This window comes from Falco rusticolus, chromosome 20 (genome assembly GCF_015220075.1).
Source record: "Falco rusticolus isolate bFalRus1 chromosome 20, bFalRus1.pri, whole genome shotgun sequence".
Classification (NCBI taxonomy): domain Eukaryota; kingdom Metazoa; phylum Chordata; class Aves; order Falconiformes; family Falconidae; genus Falco; species Falco rusticolus.
In genome coordinates, this window is record NC_051206.1 from 3,047,745 (window position 1) to 3,061,097 (window position 13,353).

The window sequence follows — 13,353 nt, forward strand, 5'->3', positions numbered from 1 at the left end:
CACAACGATTTTCACCTTCACTGATTGGGATGGAACCCAGTGTTTCTGGCAAGGAAGACTCCCTCTGCTATTTAAATGGTACCAACACGAGCAGCAGTAAGCTGTTACCCTCCACGTGGGCCACTATTAGCAGAGCTGCGATTTTGGCATATTTAGCCAGAGCTATATGCAACATGCCCAAGCACACTACACATGAGCACCAGCATGCCGCAGGGGCAGCAAGGAAACGTGCTGTTACACTACACCCAAGGCTCGCTCTCCGCTGCAAATCTTAAAAAGTTGGCCTGGAATGGAACTGATCCTTCATGATTAATGGCCGGCCTCCTTCAGCACAGCTACATCAGTCACAATCCACCAGACACACAGCTGTACTCCGTAGGAAGCTGTGCTTAGCACGATATTTATGGATTCTAGATCAAGGATTCTCGACGTTACAATTTCAGCTACGGAGCCCCTTGACACTATCACACTGGCTTTCTGTAAAGATTGCAATGCAAAGTGCAGCCCCTTGTTTCTTCTGCATTTTGTATAGCAAAACAGGTGGAGGGAAAAGCAAACTCACAGCAAACTCGTTGTCTGGATCTTTTTCTCCTTTCCTGACTGGTCGGGAGTGCGTGAACTGCTGCACCTCGTTTGCTCTGTAGTAGCTAGAAAGAAGCAGAGTAAATGGTGAGTTTTCTCACCTCCCACCCTCCTTACATAAATGGTCTCAAAACCAACCAAGTTTAAACTGGACTGTGAAACAGATTTACACAAGACAAAGGCACTTGACCTTGTGCCTAGGCTAGCTGAAAAAAATACAGAGGAAATGTTGAAGGAAAAGGAAAAGAAATTACTTTAAGATCTGTTCAGGAACAGGTTTATCTTTATAATTAGGTGGCAGGTTCATCACAGGCTTCACAATAAAGCACTGCACATCTGAGCAGCTATAGTTAAGGATGAAAAACTATGAATTCTTTTGGGGAAACAGGAGAGGGAGAGAAATACCCTACCTGTTTTCATCAAATGTCAGACTTCTCAACAATTCCCTGTGCTCTTGTCATATTTGAAGAAAAATACTTACTAGTTCATCAACAATCACAGGCATTATATTGCTTCTTGTAGTTTGTATGGTACTCATGAACTACAGGCTCAAGACGATAAGGGCTGTACAAACACTTCCAACTATTGAAATTCCCCAGGAAATCCCTAGGAAGCCTGGGTGCTACCGATTTCTACTCTGGGGACAGGAAAACAAGATTCCGTACTAGGTTCCGTAATGGATGCATCCGTCTCTTCTCTCCCCCACCACCCCACAGTTCTTTGTCAGACCCTTCCAGTCCAGTGAAGCTGCCCCTCCTCCCCTCCCACTTTTTAGATCAATAAGCTAGCAGAAGAAAGTAGGCTGGCTTTCATCGGTTAATATCTACTTCATCTTCAGCTTTTGCACCTGTGAACCATGCAGAAATAAAAAAACCCCAACCCTTACATAATAGTATCCCTAAACACAACAGCTTGCAATGTGCTTCCTCCAGAGCTGTGTTAAGGATTGTACTGAAGGCTTTACAGAAGTGAAAACCTGCGTGGAAAAGTAAAGGACAACCTGACCCACATTAATAGATTATTTCTGTGAATTACCTGCCAATTGCCCTCTGAGTGGCAATGTTTTACTGGTGGGTAAGGTGGCCCCATACATCCTTTATTTCACTGAGGGTAGTCCTAAACATTATTTTTGAAAGCAAGGCAAGGTCATCCTGCCTGCATTGAAGAGCCAGCTGGCTACTAGCCAAATCTGAACCCAAAACCACATAGCCACATTAGATCAAGCACTGAGCCCAAGCTCTCAGGAGAGCTTATTAGCTTGGGCTTGATGCCACGCTAAGCATGCTGTAGAGCTTCTAGTCCAGAACTGGTGAAGACCAGCCCGTTTGAGTGTGTAGGCATTCCCTGAGACCACGTACAGCTCACTTGGTAGCTCCAGCACACCGTACTAAGAAACACACAAAGGAAGAACATGGCATTTGATCATCAAAGAGGCGAGGCAACAGATTCTGAGCAAAAGTAAAAAGGAGCCCGAGACAAAGGAAGTTAAAAAAGCATGAAATTAAAACAAACTACAGAACCACCACCGCCTGCCTAACACAACAGTGATCTGGGCACTCAGGCTCCTCATCTTTTCAGAAGGTGTTTGTAAGAGTCCAAGAAGAACCTGTACCAAATCCAAGCTATGCAGCTGCTCCCCTTTATAATGGGGCTATGCCAAGACCCGGAACCAAACACCCCCAAACTTTTGGAAGAGTTCAGATCTGGATCCAAATTTTGCAGTTCAGGTTCATCTTGAGCCAAAAACATTAGAACAAACACAAACAGATGCAAAGGAAGTAGCTGAAACAAAGCAGCAATAGAAGAGGCATTTTTTGATACCAAGTTTGGTCTTGAATGAATTTTAATTTCCTATGTGGATTTAGTGCTTGGCAGGCTTATTGCAAGGGAAGCATCTGGTATCACTGCTTGAGCTGTGCCTTTGTACACAGAGTTTTAAGGCCAAAATGGACCATCAGATTCTCTAGTCTGGCCTGTATAACACCAGCTTGTGTAACACGGGCTAGAAGCTCAGTAACTTGTTTTTTTTACTGGTGTACATCTGCCAGGAGCACACCCGCTACCGAGTGGAAGACACAAACAAGGATCTGAAGCATCTTCACTAGGTTGCACTTGGTCATACTCACAATGAAGAGAATGAGGATCTTAAGCCTAGTGGTGCGCTGTGGCACATGGTTTGGAGTTCTGCCAGCATAAAGAAAAAGTGGGGAAAAAAAAGGGGGGGGGGAAAGGGCTCTTCACCCAACACTCTCATCAACATAATTACTTCACGCTTCTTACAAAGTGACTTCTAAGGATAAAACAACCAAACAACAACCCAGGCACTTCATAAATGCTGGTTAACTGCAAGAAGACAGCATGCTTCCACCTCCTTTATAACCCACTTTCATTGCCTGTATTTTACCTCTTTCACCCGAAAATACCAAACTGGATCACACCTATGCTACAGGAGGCAACACCACCTGCTTGAAAAGAAGGCACAAGACATCCTGACCTGCAATCTGTTAAGGTTTCATCCTAACAGCAACGGGTTTAACTCTGACAATATCAAGCTGTCTCTCTTTTTCAGTATGTTTAAGTTCACCATTGCAATTCCAGACAGTTTTATTTAAATGCCCAGTGTTGGCTTTCAAAGTTCTGCTTGGGGCAGTAAGTTCCTTGTTTATTATTGTCGTTTACCAGTTCTGTTATTCTAGGAAAGGGGCAGATCCTGAACGCGCCAAAACGTATTAGAACCAAAAGATACACTGTTTAGGAGAAGACTTGATCTCTTCTCCTGGAGGGGCAGTACTGGTCATCTTCTCAGCGCTAGGGAACTGGGTCAATAGCTTCAGGTTGAAGTCCTCTCGTCGTTCATACTCTTTGCCACGATAGATAAAAATTTTATTCTGTGGGTAGCAGAAGAAAAAGAGAATTAACACTAAACCAAGCAGTGAGAAAGAGCTTTCCAAACGTACACGGAGTAGTCTCAGAGATCTAGTTTATACGAAGGCTCCCCTCCTAGCTTAACCGTCAGAACACACGAGAGAAACACAGGCTGGAGTAAGAACGTAGCAACTCTCGGGAGCTCTACAAGGCTCTGCAATGGCAACCTCTTACTTGCCTAGAAAAGTCATTGTTCCACATACAGGTGTTACCGAAAATGTTTGCGCTTTCTAGCACTCTAAGAACACACACCTTCAACACAAAATCAGTCCTCTGGCTGAGATTTCATAAGTAAGAGAACATATGTGCTGGAAAGTTCTTTAATGCAGGGGACTGCAAGCTCCTTGCCAGACCGCTTATGGTATGAGTTAACGGAGGGATCTCCCTGTGTGCAAAGACACGAGTTTTACCTCCGTTCCTTTCCTCGTTCTCTTCAGCTACCGGCAGTGAAATGGCCAGCTAAGGCAGTTTTGCACTACAGACTTCAGAACAGACCGTGGCCAATTGTTTTTCCAAACTGGCCACCAAGCAGTGGTGGTTTCTGGAAGGGATGGATTCAAAAACATGACCCGGAGGTGAAAGCCTTCTATACCACCCAGTTACACAGTCCTAAGCTAACGTTCTTCTTTTCTGTTAAGCTTGGCTTCCATTTAAGATCAGCAACTTCAAACAACTCCAGTCTGAAAATGCGAATGTTCCTTAATTTTACATAATAGTCAGGAAGATTATCTAGTACGCTGCACCCTGCCCATCTGACTCACTTTGGCTGGATTCTTGTATTACAGCTAGCATAGATCCAGCAATGCTTAGCAGCAATCTCAAACAGGAAGCATCTTTGCATTTTAATTCTTCTGCGTGGGCCAGACTCTCACTAACGTGCTTGAGCACTGAAATGATCCATGTCCTGAAAATTAGGTTGATTCAGGCTGAAAAGCAACGGGATAAATCCTTTACAAGCTAAACATTTTCTAATGGCAACAACCATATTTCTGTGGAAGCCTATAGGAGACAGATACAAAAGGTAGATTCTGTTTAAGTCCATATAAGAACATACCAGTCATCTAACAAAGCCTATTGCAACACACTAACTTTATAAAAGCTGGTAACATCTGGTAAAGCTGGTAAAATCTGGTCTCTTACTTGTCTCTCTTTCATATGCTGAAATGCTTTGAAATACTTAAGGGACTCAGATCTCTCAGTGTCATTCAAAGGAAAAGGAGTTTGGTGCCTGAATTTTCTTGGAAGCTCTGCAAAAGTTGCAACTTTTAGAGTACCCACCACTCCAGAACTTGAGGGCTGAAGAATTCTTACCCGGAGGAAAGAGGGGAAACCCTGACCATAGTATCCAACAGCAAAGTACTCTGGTTGAGGTCTCATTGCCTTCATAATATTCTCATAAAAAGTAGCTCGCTTTTTCTGAAAAAGAAAAAGTCACCGGCATTTTCACTTTGGAGTATTCAAGTACACTGCCAGACTGTAGCTTACACTCCCAGTGACAATTCCCGATCTGTTAGCTCTCTCCTACAGATAACTTTTTTCAATCGTATTTTGATACAGTATCTCATACATAACCATTTCCTTGGTCAAATATTTGCTTTATCTGGGTGAAAATCAACTTCATTTCCTAGCCTGCAGACGTGAGAACAATGCCATGTTTTTTAGGATTCCAGGAAGATACTTGAAATCCTTAACTGTAGAAAGACAAATTAAATATATTCTGCAACTGAGCAGACACAAGTGGTGACAAATGTCAGAGAACTGGCAGAAATAAAACTGGGCAGATGATTCTCATATGAAAGAACATAAAGACCATCTGGTTACATCTTTAACCGCTAAAAAACACAATTCTGAACCAAGATCATTCTATAGTTCTGTGTTCATACACAGTAGTTTTACCACAGGACTAATAAGGTGATGAGATTTATGGAGCCTGAAAATAAACCGTGCAAATGTTACCTTTTCGATTAACACCAAGAATGCTAAACATCTGCAAGCGCTACGTCACGCTAATTACAAGGTCAAAACTACACACTTCAAAAACAATTTATGAAAACATTCTTTTAATATTAAGCTTTACAAAACCACGGGGGTTATGTTGGTTTGTTTGTCTTTAACATAGATGTATTTTGGGCTTATCCTGCTCAACAATATTAATTTAAGCAGTCAGCAGCCTGCTGAAAATGGAGAAAAGAAAATCTTACCAGGAGATTACCAAGTCCCTCATAATCAAAGACCTTGTTTTCATACATGTCAGCCAACTCTTTACTTAGTTGAATGGCTTTTTCCCACATCTCCATGGAGGGTGAAGGGAGGCAGGTGGGGGATGAGAAGCACAAGCAAAATAAAAGACACAGTTAAAAGCATTCATTACCACAGATAGGTAAACAAAAAATTCAGCTGATTTTAATTCAGGCAGTACTTTAATGCACTGCCAACTTTCCCTTAGATTCCACGTTGAAAATTTTTTGCAATAATTACTATAGTCACACAGCTCTTTTGATTTGTAGATCTGAAAGTGATTTACAAAGCAAAGTTTCCATCGCTACTCCTGATAAGGAAAACTGAGGCACAAAGAGGTGGAAGGACATGTCTAAACAGCAAGCAAGAGAAGCCCAGGTGCTCTCCTCCCCCTACACACTTACAGCTCATCCCCTGCATCAGGCTTCCTTGGATTCGTCTCATTCAGCCCTGGTAGAACCGTCTGTCCAAAGGGCAACTAACACCAGTTCAGCATCAGCGAGACAAGCTATCCTTACTCAATGCACAAAACCTGACAAAAGCCATTACCCAGAAAAATAAAGGCTAATACCTATAGTTTCCCCCTCTACTCAGTACCTTCAACAGGCTTAATTTTTCAGATGCTCTTTGACTAACAAGGAAGCGGAAGGATTCAAATGTCACCAGGACAAACACATGCCCTGCTCATAGCATACACATCCTAGTACAAAGTCAGGCCTAAGCATCAAAGGCCTGTTACGGAGTCACATCTGCTTTTACCCTCGAAACCAACTTCAGCCAGCTACCTCCACCGAGCCAAGCACTCCTCAGTGAAGTGTACGAACGCCGCAGAGACACTCACTTTGCCCCTGTCAAAGAAGGAGATGATTTCTTGGTAGAGTTTTTCCTTGAGTTCTTGCTGCGAGTAGACGTAGTAGCTGTCCCTCTGCAGGAGGTGAGGGACGCACGGCTTCTCGGACCACTAGCGCAGAGGGGAAAAAAGGCAAAGTTGAAAGAACTGGAATATTTTAAGATGAACAAATCCTTAGAGTGGATAGATTCACCTTCTACAAGGCTGCATTCAAGACAAATCCCTCATCAATGCAAAGGGAGAGCAAGTTTTGCAGTGATACAAGCTGAGCTGGCTGACCAGTGTAAACTAGAACGTACAAACGCTGCAGCTCAGCAGCATGGTTAGAGTAACAAGTGGCCAGCAAGCAGTAACTTCTTACACCCCTTCAGCCAGCTGCTCAGAAAAACATCTGATTATACTCTCCCACTAAACACATAACCAGCCAGAAAGCTTCAGCTCCATGCAGGTTTTTTTCTACATTAGAAATTTATTTTCAAATCAGTTTAAGAATTCATCTGAACTTGTATAAATTTGTCTTAGTCATATTTAAAAATCCCTTTAAAACGCTGATACAAGTGGAATTTTATCTGCAAAACTGGTGTGGTTCTGGCTTAAGGTCTTAAGCAGAGACACTAACTGAATGTGTATGCTTTATTAATCTGTGGAAGACATGAAGAGGTTGACAAATGCAAATTAAGATAGCTTAGGCTAATGCATTTCACACTGTTCACACAGAAGTGGAAAAAACCTGTACTACAACCCTGAACATGGACATTTTCTCCCAGCTCACTATAGGACTCTGTTTCAGAGTACTAACAAATTGATGCTGATAACATTTTTGCTTTTATCTGTTTAGCTGCTGTGCAACCTGCAAAACTGTGAAGCTCCTTAATGACCACTACAACCTAGATAACGCGAAGTCACATTTGAAAAAAAAAAAAAAAAAAAGAAAAAAAAGTGAATTGTTTATTCTGAGCTACTTACACTTCATTTAAAACCCATACCCTGACAATGGAAACTAAGATTGGCTTCAGTGTAATACCTGGAGCAGCTCTGCGTGGAGGAGGAGAGTGTATGCTGCCTCTGTGAAGTTCTCACAGTCTGTGTGCAGGTCCCGGAGTTTGTAAAGATACCTAAATAAACAAAAAGCAACTGTTACTTGATGTGAAGGACTCCTGTACCAGTGTACAGAACACCAAGAGAAAGGCAGGCTTCTACACAGGTTTGTGGAGGGGAAACAGCCCACCTGATATAAATGTCCTCTCGTTTCTTCTCCTTATAAAAATTCTGCCAAGAATGGAAAAAAAGTAAAGCTTTCACAATGTAAGGCCCTACAGATTTGCATCATCATCTCTAGACACAAAAGTTAAGCATCATATTTAGATATCTGAAAGATCTTTGCATTCATTTTGCATATATGTGCACATATCCCTGCAACCATACCTTCAACATAAGATGGGACTACTATCACCTCTAGAAAAAGGGCAAGTCGAAGAGAGAAAGTGACTTGACCAAAGTCATACGGACTCTTTGCAGTGGAACAGGGCCCATGTTTTAAGCTCAAGTTTCTTGAACTATCAGCTAGCCATCCTTCCTGCCTGTGTTTCAGGACTTCAGATTACCATGTAGACATGGACCAGCCATATGACTCGATTAAAAAAAAAAAAAAAAATCCTTCCGAATTCACAAAAACCAGGTCAGTAAAGAAGCACCCGTATCCAAATCCAGCCTTGCCCATACCAGCACGTTGACAGTGCAGCTCATGCGGTTCTCCTTGCTTTCATCATGCATGATTGTCCTGTAGTCCAGCAGGTTCTCCAGCAGGCTGCTGACCAGCAAGGCAAACACTTCTCCAGAAGTAGCCAGATACTTGTGCTTCCGGCAGTGCTCCAGGAGGCTGCAGATACACCCAGAGAGACAGAAGGGAATACTCCATTACGGCTCTGAGCAGCGGTAAGCAGAACTTCAGCATAAATTACTCAGAGAGTCAAATATATTCCTGGAACCGAGACTCTCACAGTGCAGAACTTCACACCAACACCCATGGACCTGAGACACCCAAGCCAGGCAGGTCAAAGCATGTCTTGTTGACTAAAAACCTGGGTTCTATTCTTGGTGCTCTCTACACTCTAAGCCTGAGCCTGCTGTTCCCAAGCTTTTCCACTTACAACCCCCTTGCCAGTTTGGCACCTGCCTCCAGGATTTCAACTCCAAGTTTACGGTAGTTGTGGGAGTTGCTGCTCCAGAATAAAAGCATCATTTTAAGACAATCAATCTCAGAATACCTGACTAGCATTAAGATTCCTGTCAACTGCTCTGTCTCCCTGTTCACTGGAGTAATGCATTTGGGTTTCTCTGCCTTAGAAAAATAGCCAACTAAGCTGTAAAAAAGCCCCTCAAATTCTTTATAAAACTTACAGTTTTTCCAGCAAAATCTTGTACTGTTCATCCCCTCGGCCACCTTCCACTTCCTGGTCCAGCTTGGTTATCAGCTCATTTTCAAACTGCAAAGGCAAAAAAATCACAGACAGCAATTCTCAAGAGTGTGGTCTGAACATTAGTAATGCTTGTGGCTGGTGTTTCTGAACTGGCCTGCCATCAGACGCTGGTTTTACAAGCCAAGTTAGAGGACACTTTCATTGCTGGAGCAGAATAAAAAATGGTAAGGCGGCAAAATGACAAGACTGGAGCAAGGAAACACAAGCCTCATCCTACAGGCACTGGAAAGCCATGCTCTGGGGTAACTCTTCCCCTTCTCCCCCACCGAGTAACAGTTCAGTTTGGCTAGGATGGAGAAGCATTCTAGCAGCCATCTTACAGAATGTTCATTCACTCACCCTAAAGAAACAGGACTACTACCATCAGTTAAGGGCAAGTCACAACTTTGACCATCACAAACACTCGTGACCACTAATTAAAGCAACTTCTCATGATGCTAGAACCGAGTCCTGTGTGATTGTCTGTCTAGCCATGAAGATATGCCCTGTTATGTGCAAGCAGGTCAAGTACAGAGTCTCAGTTGTAAGTGTAGCTAGTATATAAATACCACTGGAATGGAAAATCCATGCCACACACATCCTGCTTCTTTCTACCAATTCCCAACCCCCCCCAGACCCTGGGGCCAACCACACCAAAGACTGATGACCCCAAGGGAAGAAAGATCCCATATACCCATTGAAGCTGGAGTCTAAGCTGGTGCAAGGATGGTGCTTAGGGAGATGCACGTCACATTTGACAACAGTCTGAAATGCCAAGGTGGCTGCCTTTTGGATGGATGGCTCCTACCCATCTCCAGGGAGAAGACTGTCTACAGCGCAACTACAGTGTCCCCTGCCTGCCAGTTGAGATGTTAATGTCCGATATCCCCAGAGGAAAGCTGGAAGAATAAGTCCTTAGAAACTGCACTGAAAACTTAACCTCATGGCAAAAGCAAAGCTCCTCTTTTTCCTTCCTTATTTTGTGGTGCTTTCTCAGTGCAATAAAAGGTAATTTCCAGAGAAATCGCCACGGGGTTGGAACGCAGCGGTCCGGGTTCTGTTCCCTGCTCTGTCCTTTATACTTGTGTAGCCTCAAGCAAATGGTGTCTCTCCTTCATATTGCTTTCCTTTCCCTAACGGTGGCATCAGTACTCACAAATGTGCTGTCAAATTTGAATTTAACGTACTGAATTTAGTCAGTACGTAAGCAACTACATAGTCTTAACACTGGACTGTCTTTACAGTAACCTACATTTACAGCCAAAGATCTGTCTTGGGGGAATTTATATGGTTGTTATAAACATAAATAGACAGTACTTTTTAGAGTACTCTCTTAGGGTCTCCAAATTGCTTCACAATTCGGATGTGGGTATTCACACAGCTGCAAATGCAGAAAGGTATGAAAACAGAGAAACTCATTAATTATCCAAGTCATGCAAACATACAGTCAGGGACAGAAATGAAGAGTCCTGACTCCTACAAAGCACTTACGAGTAACTTCCCGAAGTTTTTGGCTTGTTTTGTGCATGTTTTGGTTTTTTTGTTGTTTTGGTTTGGTTTTGTTTAAATATTTTCTTCTCCTTCTTGCCCAGTGCATTCTGTGGAACATCTGTACTGAAGATGCCAGGCTCCCTTACCATATGGAAGTTCCTGTTCCCACTGAAGTTAAACTCGCACTGCATCATATCGAAGAAGATGGGAATGGTAGCTTTCCGTAGCTCAGGCTCTGGGACCAGGGTTACCTCCAGGATTGGGCCTACCATTGCTGGAATGAATTTGATTTTGTGGGGACCTGCAAGAAAGTCAACCAGATGCACCCTAATGGCACGATTTGGATATCCAAATACTTTAGCACATTACTCATATAAAGTAAAGACCATAAAACGCAGACATTCTGCTTAGAAAGCATATTTTATGTGGGTAATGGCTACTTAAGGTAGAATTAACATGTTAACAGCTCCAAAAATCAGGAATAGCCCAAGAAAACAATTTAACTGAATTGTATGCAATGCTGCAAATCAAAAAGGCTTTATGAAAAATTCTACACTTTTCCTTCATGTGTCAGAACATCCTTTATAAGGAATCTAAGAAATTATCTCAGCAGCTGACATGAGAAAAGATCAGCTTTTGCAAGCTATTCACTGGAAAAGATTTTGCACACTGAAACAGCAGAACCTTAAGTGTATCTCCCCCACATTAAACACGAGCAGCTTTAATAAAGAAATAAAAGGTCTGAAACCCAGCTTGAGAACTTGAATATAGATAATTCCTTAGCTGGCACTCACCCAGGTTGTACCACATATCCCTTATTTTGAAGCCGATTTCCTTCCTCATGTCCCCATACCTAGGAAAAAAAAAGTATTAGAAAGAAAAAGAAAATGCTTACACATTGATATTACCTTTGCAAAGTTGCTATATAAATTTAATGGGAAACCCACAAAATCTATTACCCTCTCCTTAAAAAAACCCACCACACAAACCTGAATATGCTGGGCATTTATACCAAGGGGTCTGACAGACCACCTTCCCTAAGGTCTACCATGAAGGTCCTCAGTATTACATACCTTCTGTTAGATGTTCACCTCATCTTTCTTCTTCCTTACCCTGCCCAGCACTAACACTCAATGCACAGAGGAAGAGGATGGCCACGTGCCATTACGACAGAAGACTACAGATGCCCTAAGAGCAGAATCAAGCCGCAGCCTGTGCTGCTTCAAGCAATTCTACCCAGAATTTTGTTGCATTTGGTGTTTTTCCCTAAAGCTTTAACCGCTTATATCAAGACAATGCAAGAATATTTAATTACCAGGCTTCTTAAAGCTGTCATTACTGCAGAAAAAAAAAGATTACTTTGTGTAATGACAAACATTAACTATATATGCCCTAACAACATTCTACGTCAGGATATTTAAGCACTTGTCAAAGATACTTAGGCAGTTGATTCCAGCTAAACGCAGAAGTAAAAGCTATTCAGTGCCTTTGTGAATTTGGCCAAGTTACTAAAAATTACTACTTTTGGGTTGATGAATGCCTCTGAAGCGCTCTCACTTTCAAAACAGAAAAAGCAAAGAGAGGGGACAAAAAAGTTGCAGGGCTTTTAGGATTCTTCTTACCTACCTTACATAACAGCTGAGGAATTGCGTAAGGTCTTGCTTTGGGAACTACGGCAAGCCTTCTCTTACACAACTTACAGTTAAAACAATCTTTTGGCAAGTTGCTTAAGTTCAGCTCAGACAGCTCAGGATCTGTCTGACCAGACTTAAGACGATCCACAGGGTAAAGACCTGACATCTGTCCTAGTCACCCCTCCTCCCTGCATCATCATTCATCAGCCAAGCACTTCCATGGCATGCTTCATCTCCTCCTAAGATGGTACGGGGTATGTCCGGAACACTACAAAGAAAGCTTCTTAAAGCAAAAAGGCCTGGCAACTTTTAAAATGTAAACTCACTTCTTGATAATTTTGTTGCGTTTGGCTTGCGAGAAAGTCTCCAGCTGGAGGGATTCATGAGTGAGAAAGGCCACTGCCAAATGGAAATAGTTATTCCAGAGCTGCGGAAGAGAAACAAGTCTAAAATAGGAGAAGACAAAAGAAAAGCAACAACCAGCAGGACACCCAAATGCTGCAGTCTCCCAGGTAAGCGTTAATGAGCACACCAGGGACCTGGCAGGTGAGCCCGCGTTCTCAGCACAGCAGGCAAGCCAGAAGCATACAGCAGCTTCAAACTTCTCACCCTTTTTCGCTTGTACTTTCCAAGTAAAGGAAGCGACAGCGGGTACACCCACCCATACAGTGTTTTGTTCCTAACTAGTCAAGCACAACTCGGCTATAGGCAGCGTGCGGCTCGACGTGACCTTGTAAAGCCTGCAGCAGCTGTATTTGCTTGCAACTTCTTGCTGCACTAACCACGGTTCTGTAATTCAGAACTGCTTTGCATTCTGCTGCTTTTTTCTAGAAAAGATGATGGGCATTTTCCGCAGGCATGCACCCTATCAAAAAAATCTGTTAACAGTGGGATTTTTTTGTTCTTCTTGCCTTTCAGGCCTGGGGTCCACAAGAAAAAAAAAAAAAAAAGTAACTATTACCTGGAGTTCAAAATTTGCTTGGTCCAGAAAGAAACGGTTAAGTACAGAGGTAAATTGGTTCACTGCCCGGAGGAAAACCCTGAAAGAGATTAAAAGCATCAAATAAAAGGTAGCTCTTGAAAAAATAACATTGCAGATCTGGGTTTACAACTACGCATAAGCCCAGTGGACAAAAATAGATGCTCCCAAACAAGACAGGTACTCCTCTGGAAT

At 42.6% G+C, this 13,353-nt stretch overlaps 1 protein-coding gene across 1 annotated transcript in view; it reads right to left on the reverse strand.

The window, feature by feature from the left end:
• The window catches only part of DOCK5 (dedicator of cytokinesis 5), an 86,183-nt gene that overhangs the window by 18,254 nt on the left and 54,576 nt on the right, over positions 1–13,353 (reverse strand). Inside the window, exons 30-43 of the mRNA XM_037371669.1 lie at positions 13,141–13,219; positions 12,506–12,606; positions 11,340–11,398; positions 10,692–10,846; positions 8,996–9,081; positions 8,318–8,474; positions 7,824–7,864; positions 7,620–7,710; positions 6,587–6,706; positions 5,709–5,798; positions 4,819–4,923; positions 3,329–3,470; positions 837–918; positions 563–647 (exon numbers count right to left, since the gene is read on the reverse strand). Coding sequence (XP_037227566.1) covers positions 563–647; positions 837–918; positions 3,329–3,470; positions 4,819–4,923; positions 5,709–5,798; positions 6,587–6,706; positions 7,620–7,710; positions 7,824–7,864; positions 8,318–8,474; positions 8,996–9,081; positions 10,692–10,846; positions 11,340–11,398; positions 12,506–12,606; positions 13,141–13,219 — 1,393 coding nt within the window. The remainder of the gene's footprint in view (positions 1–562; positions 648–836; positions 919–3,328; positions 3,471–4,818; positions 4,924–5,708; positions 5,799–6,586; positions 6,707–7,619; positions 7,711–7,823; positions 7,865–8,317; positions 8,475–8,995; positions 9,082–10,691; positions 10,847–11,339; positions 11,399–12,505; positions 12,607–13,140; positions 13,220–13,353) is intronic.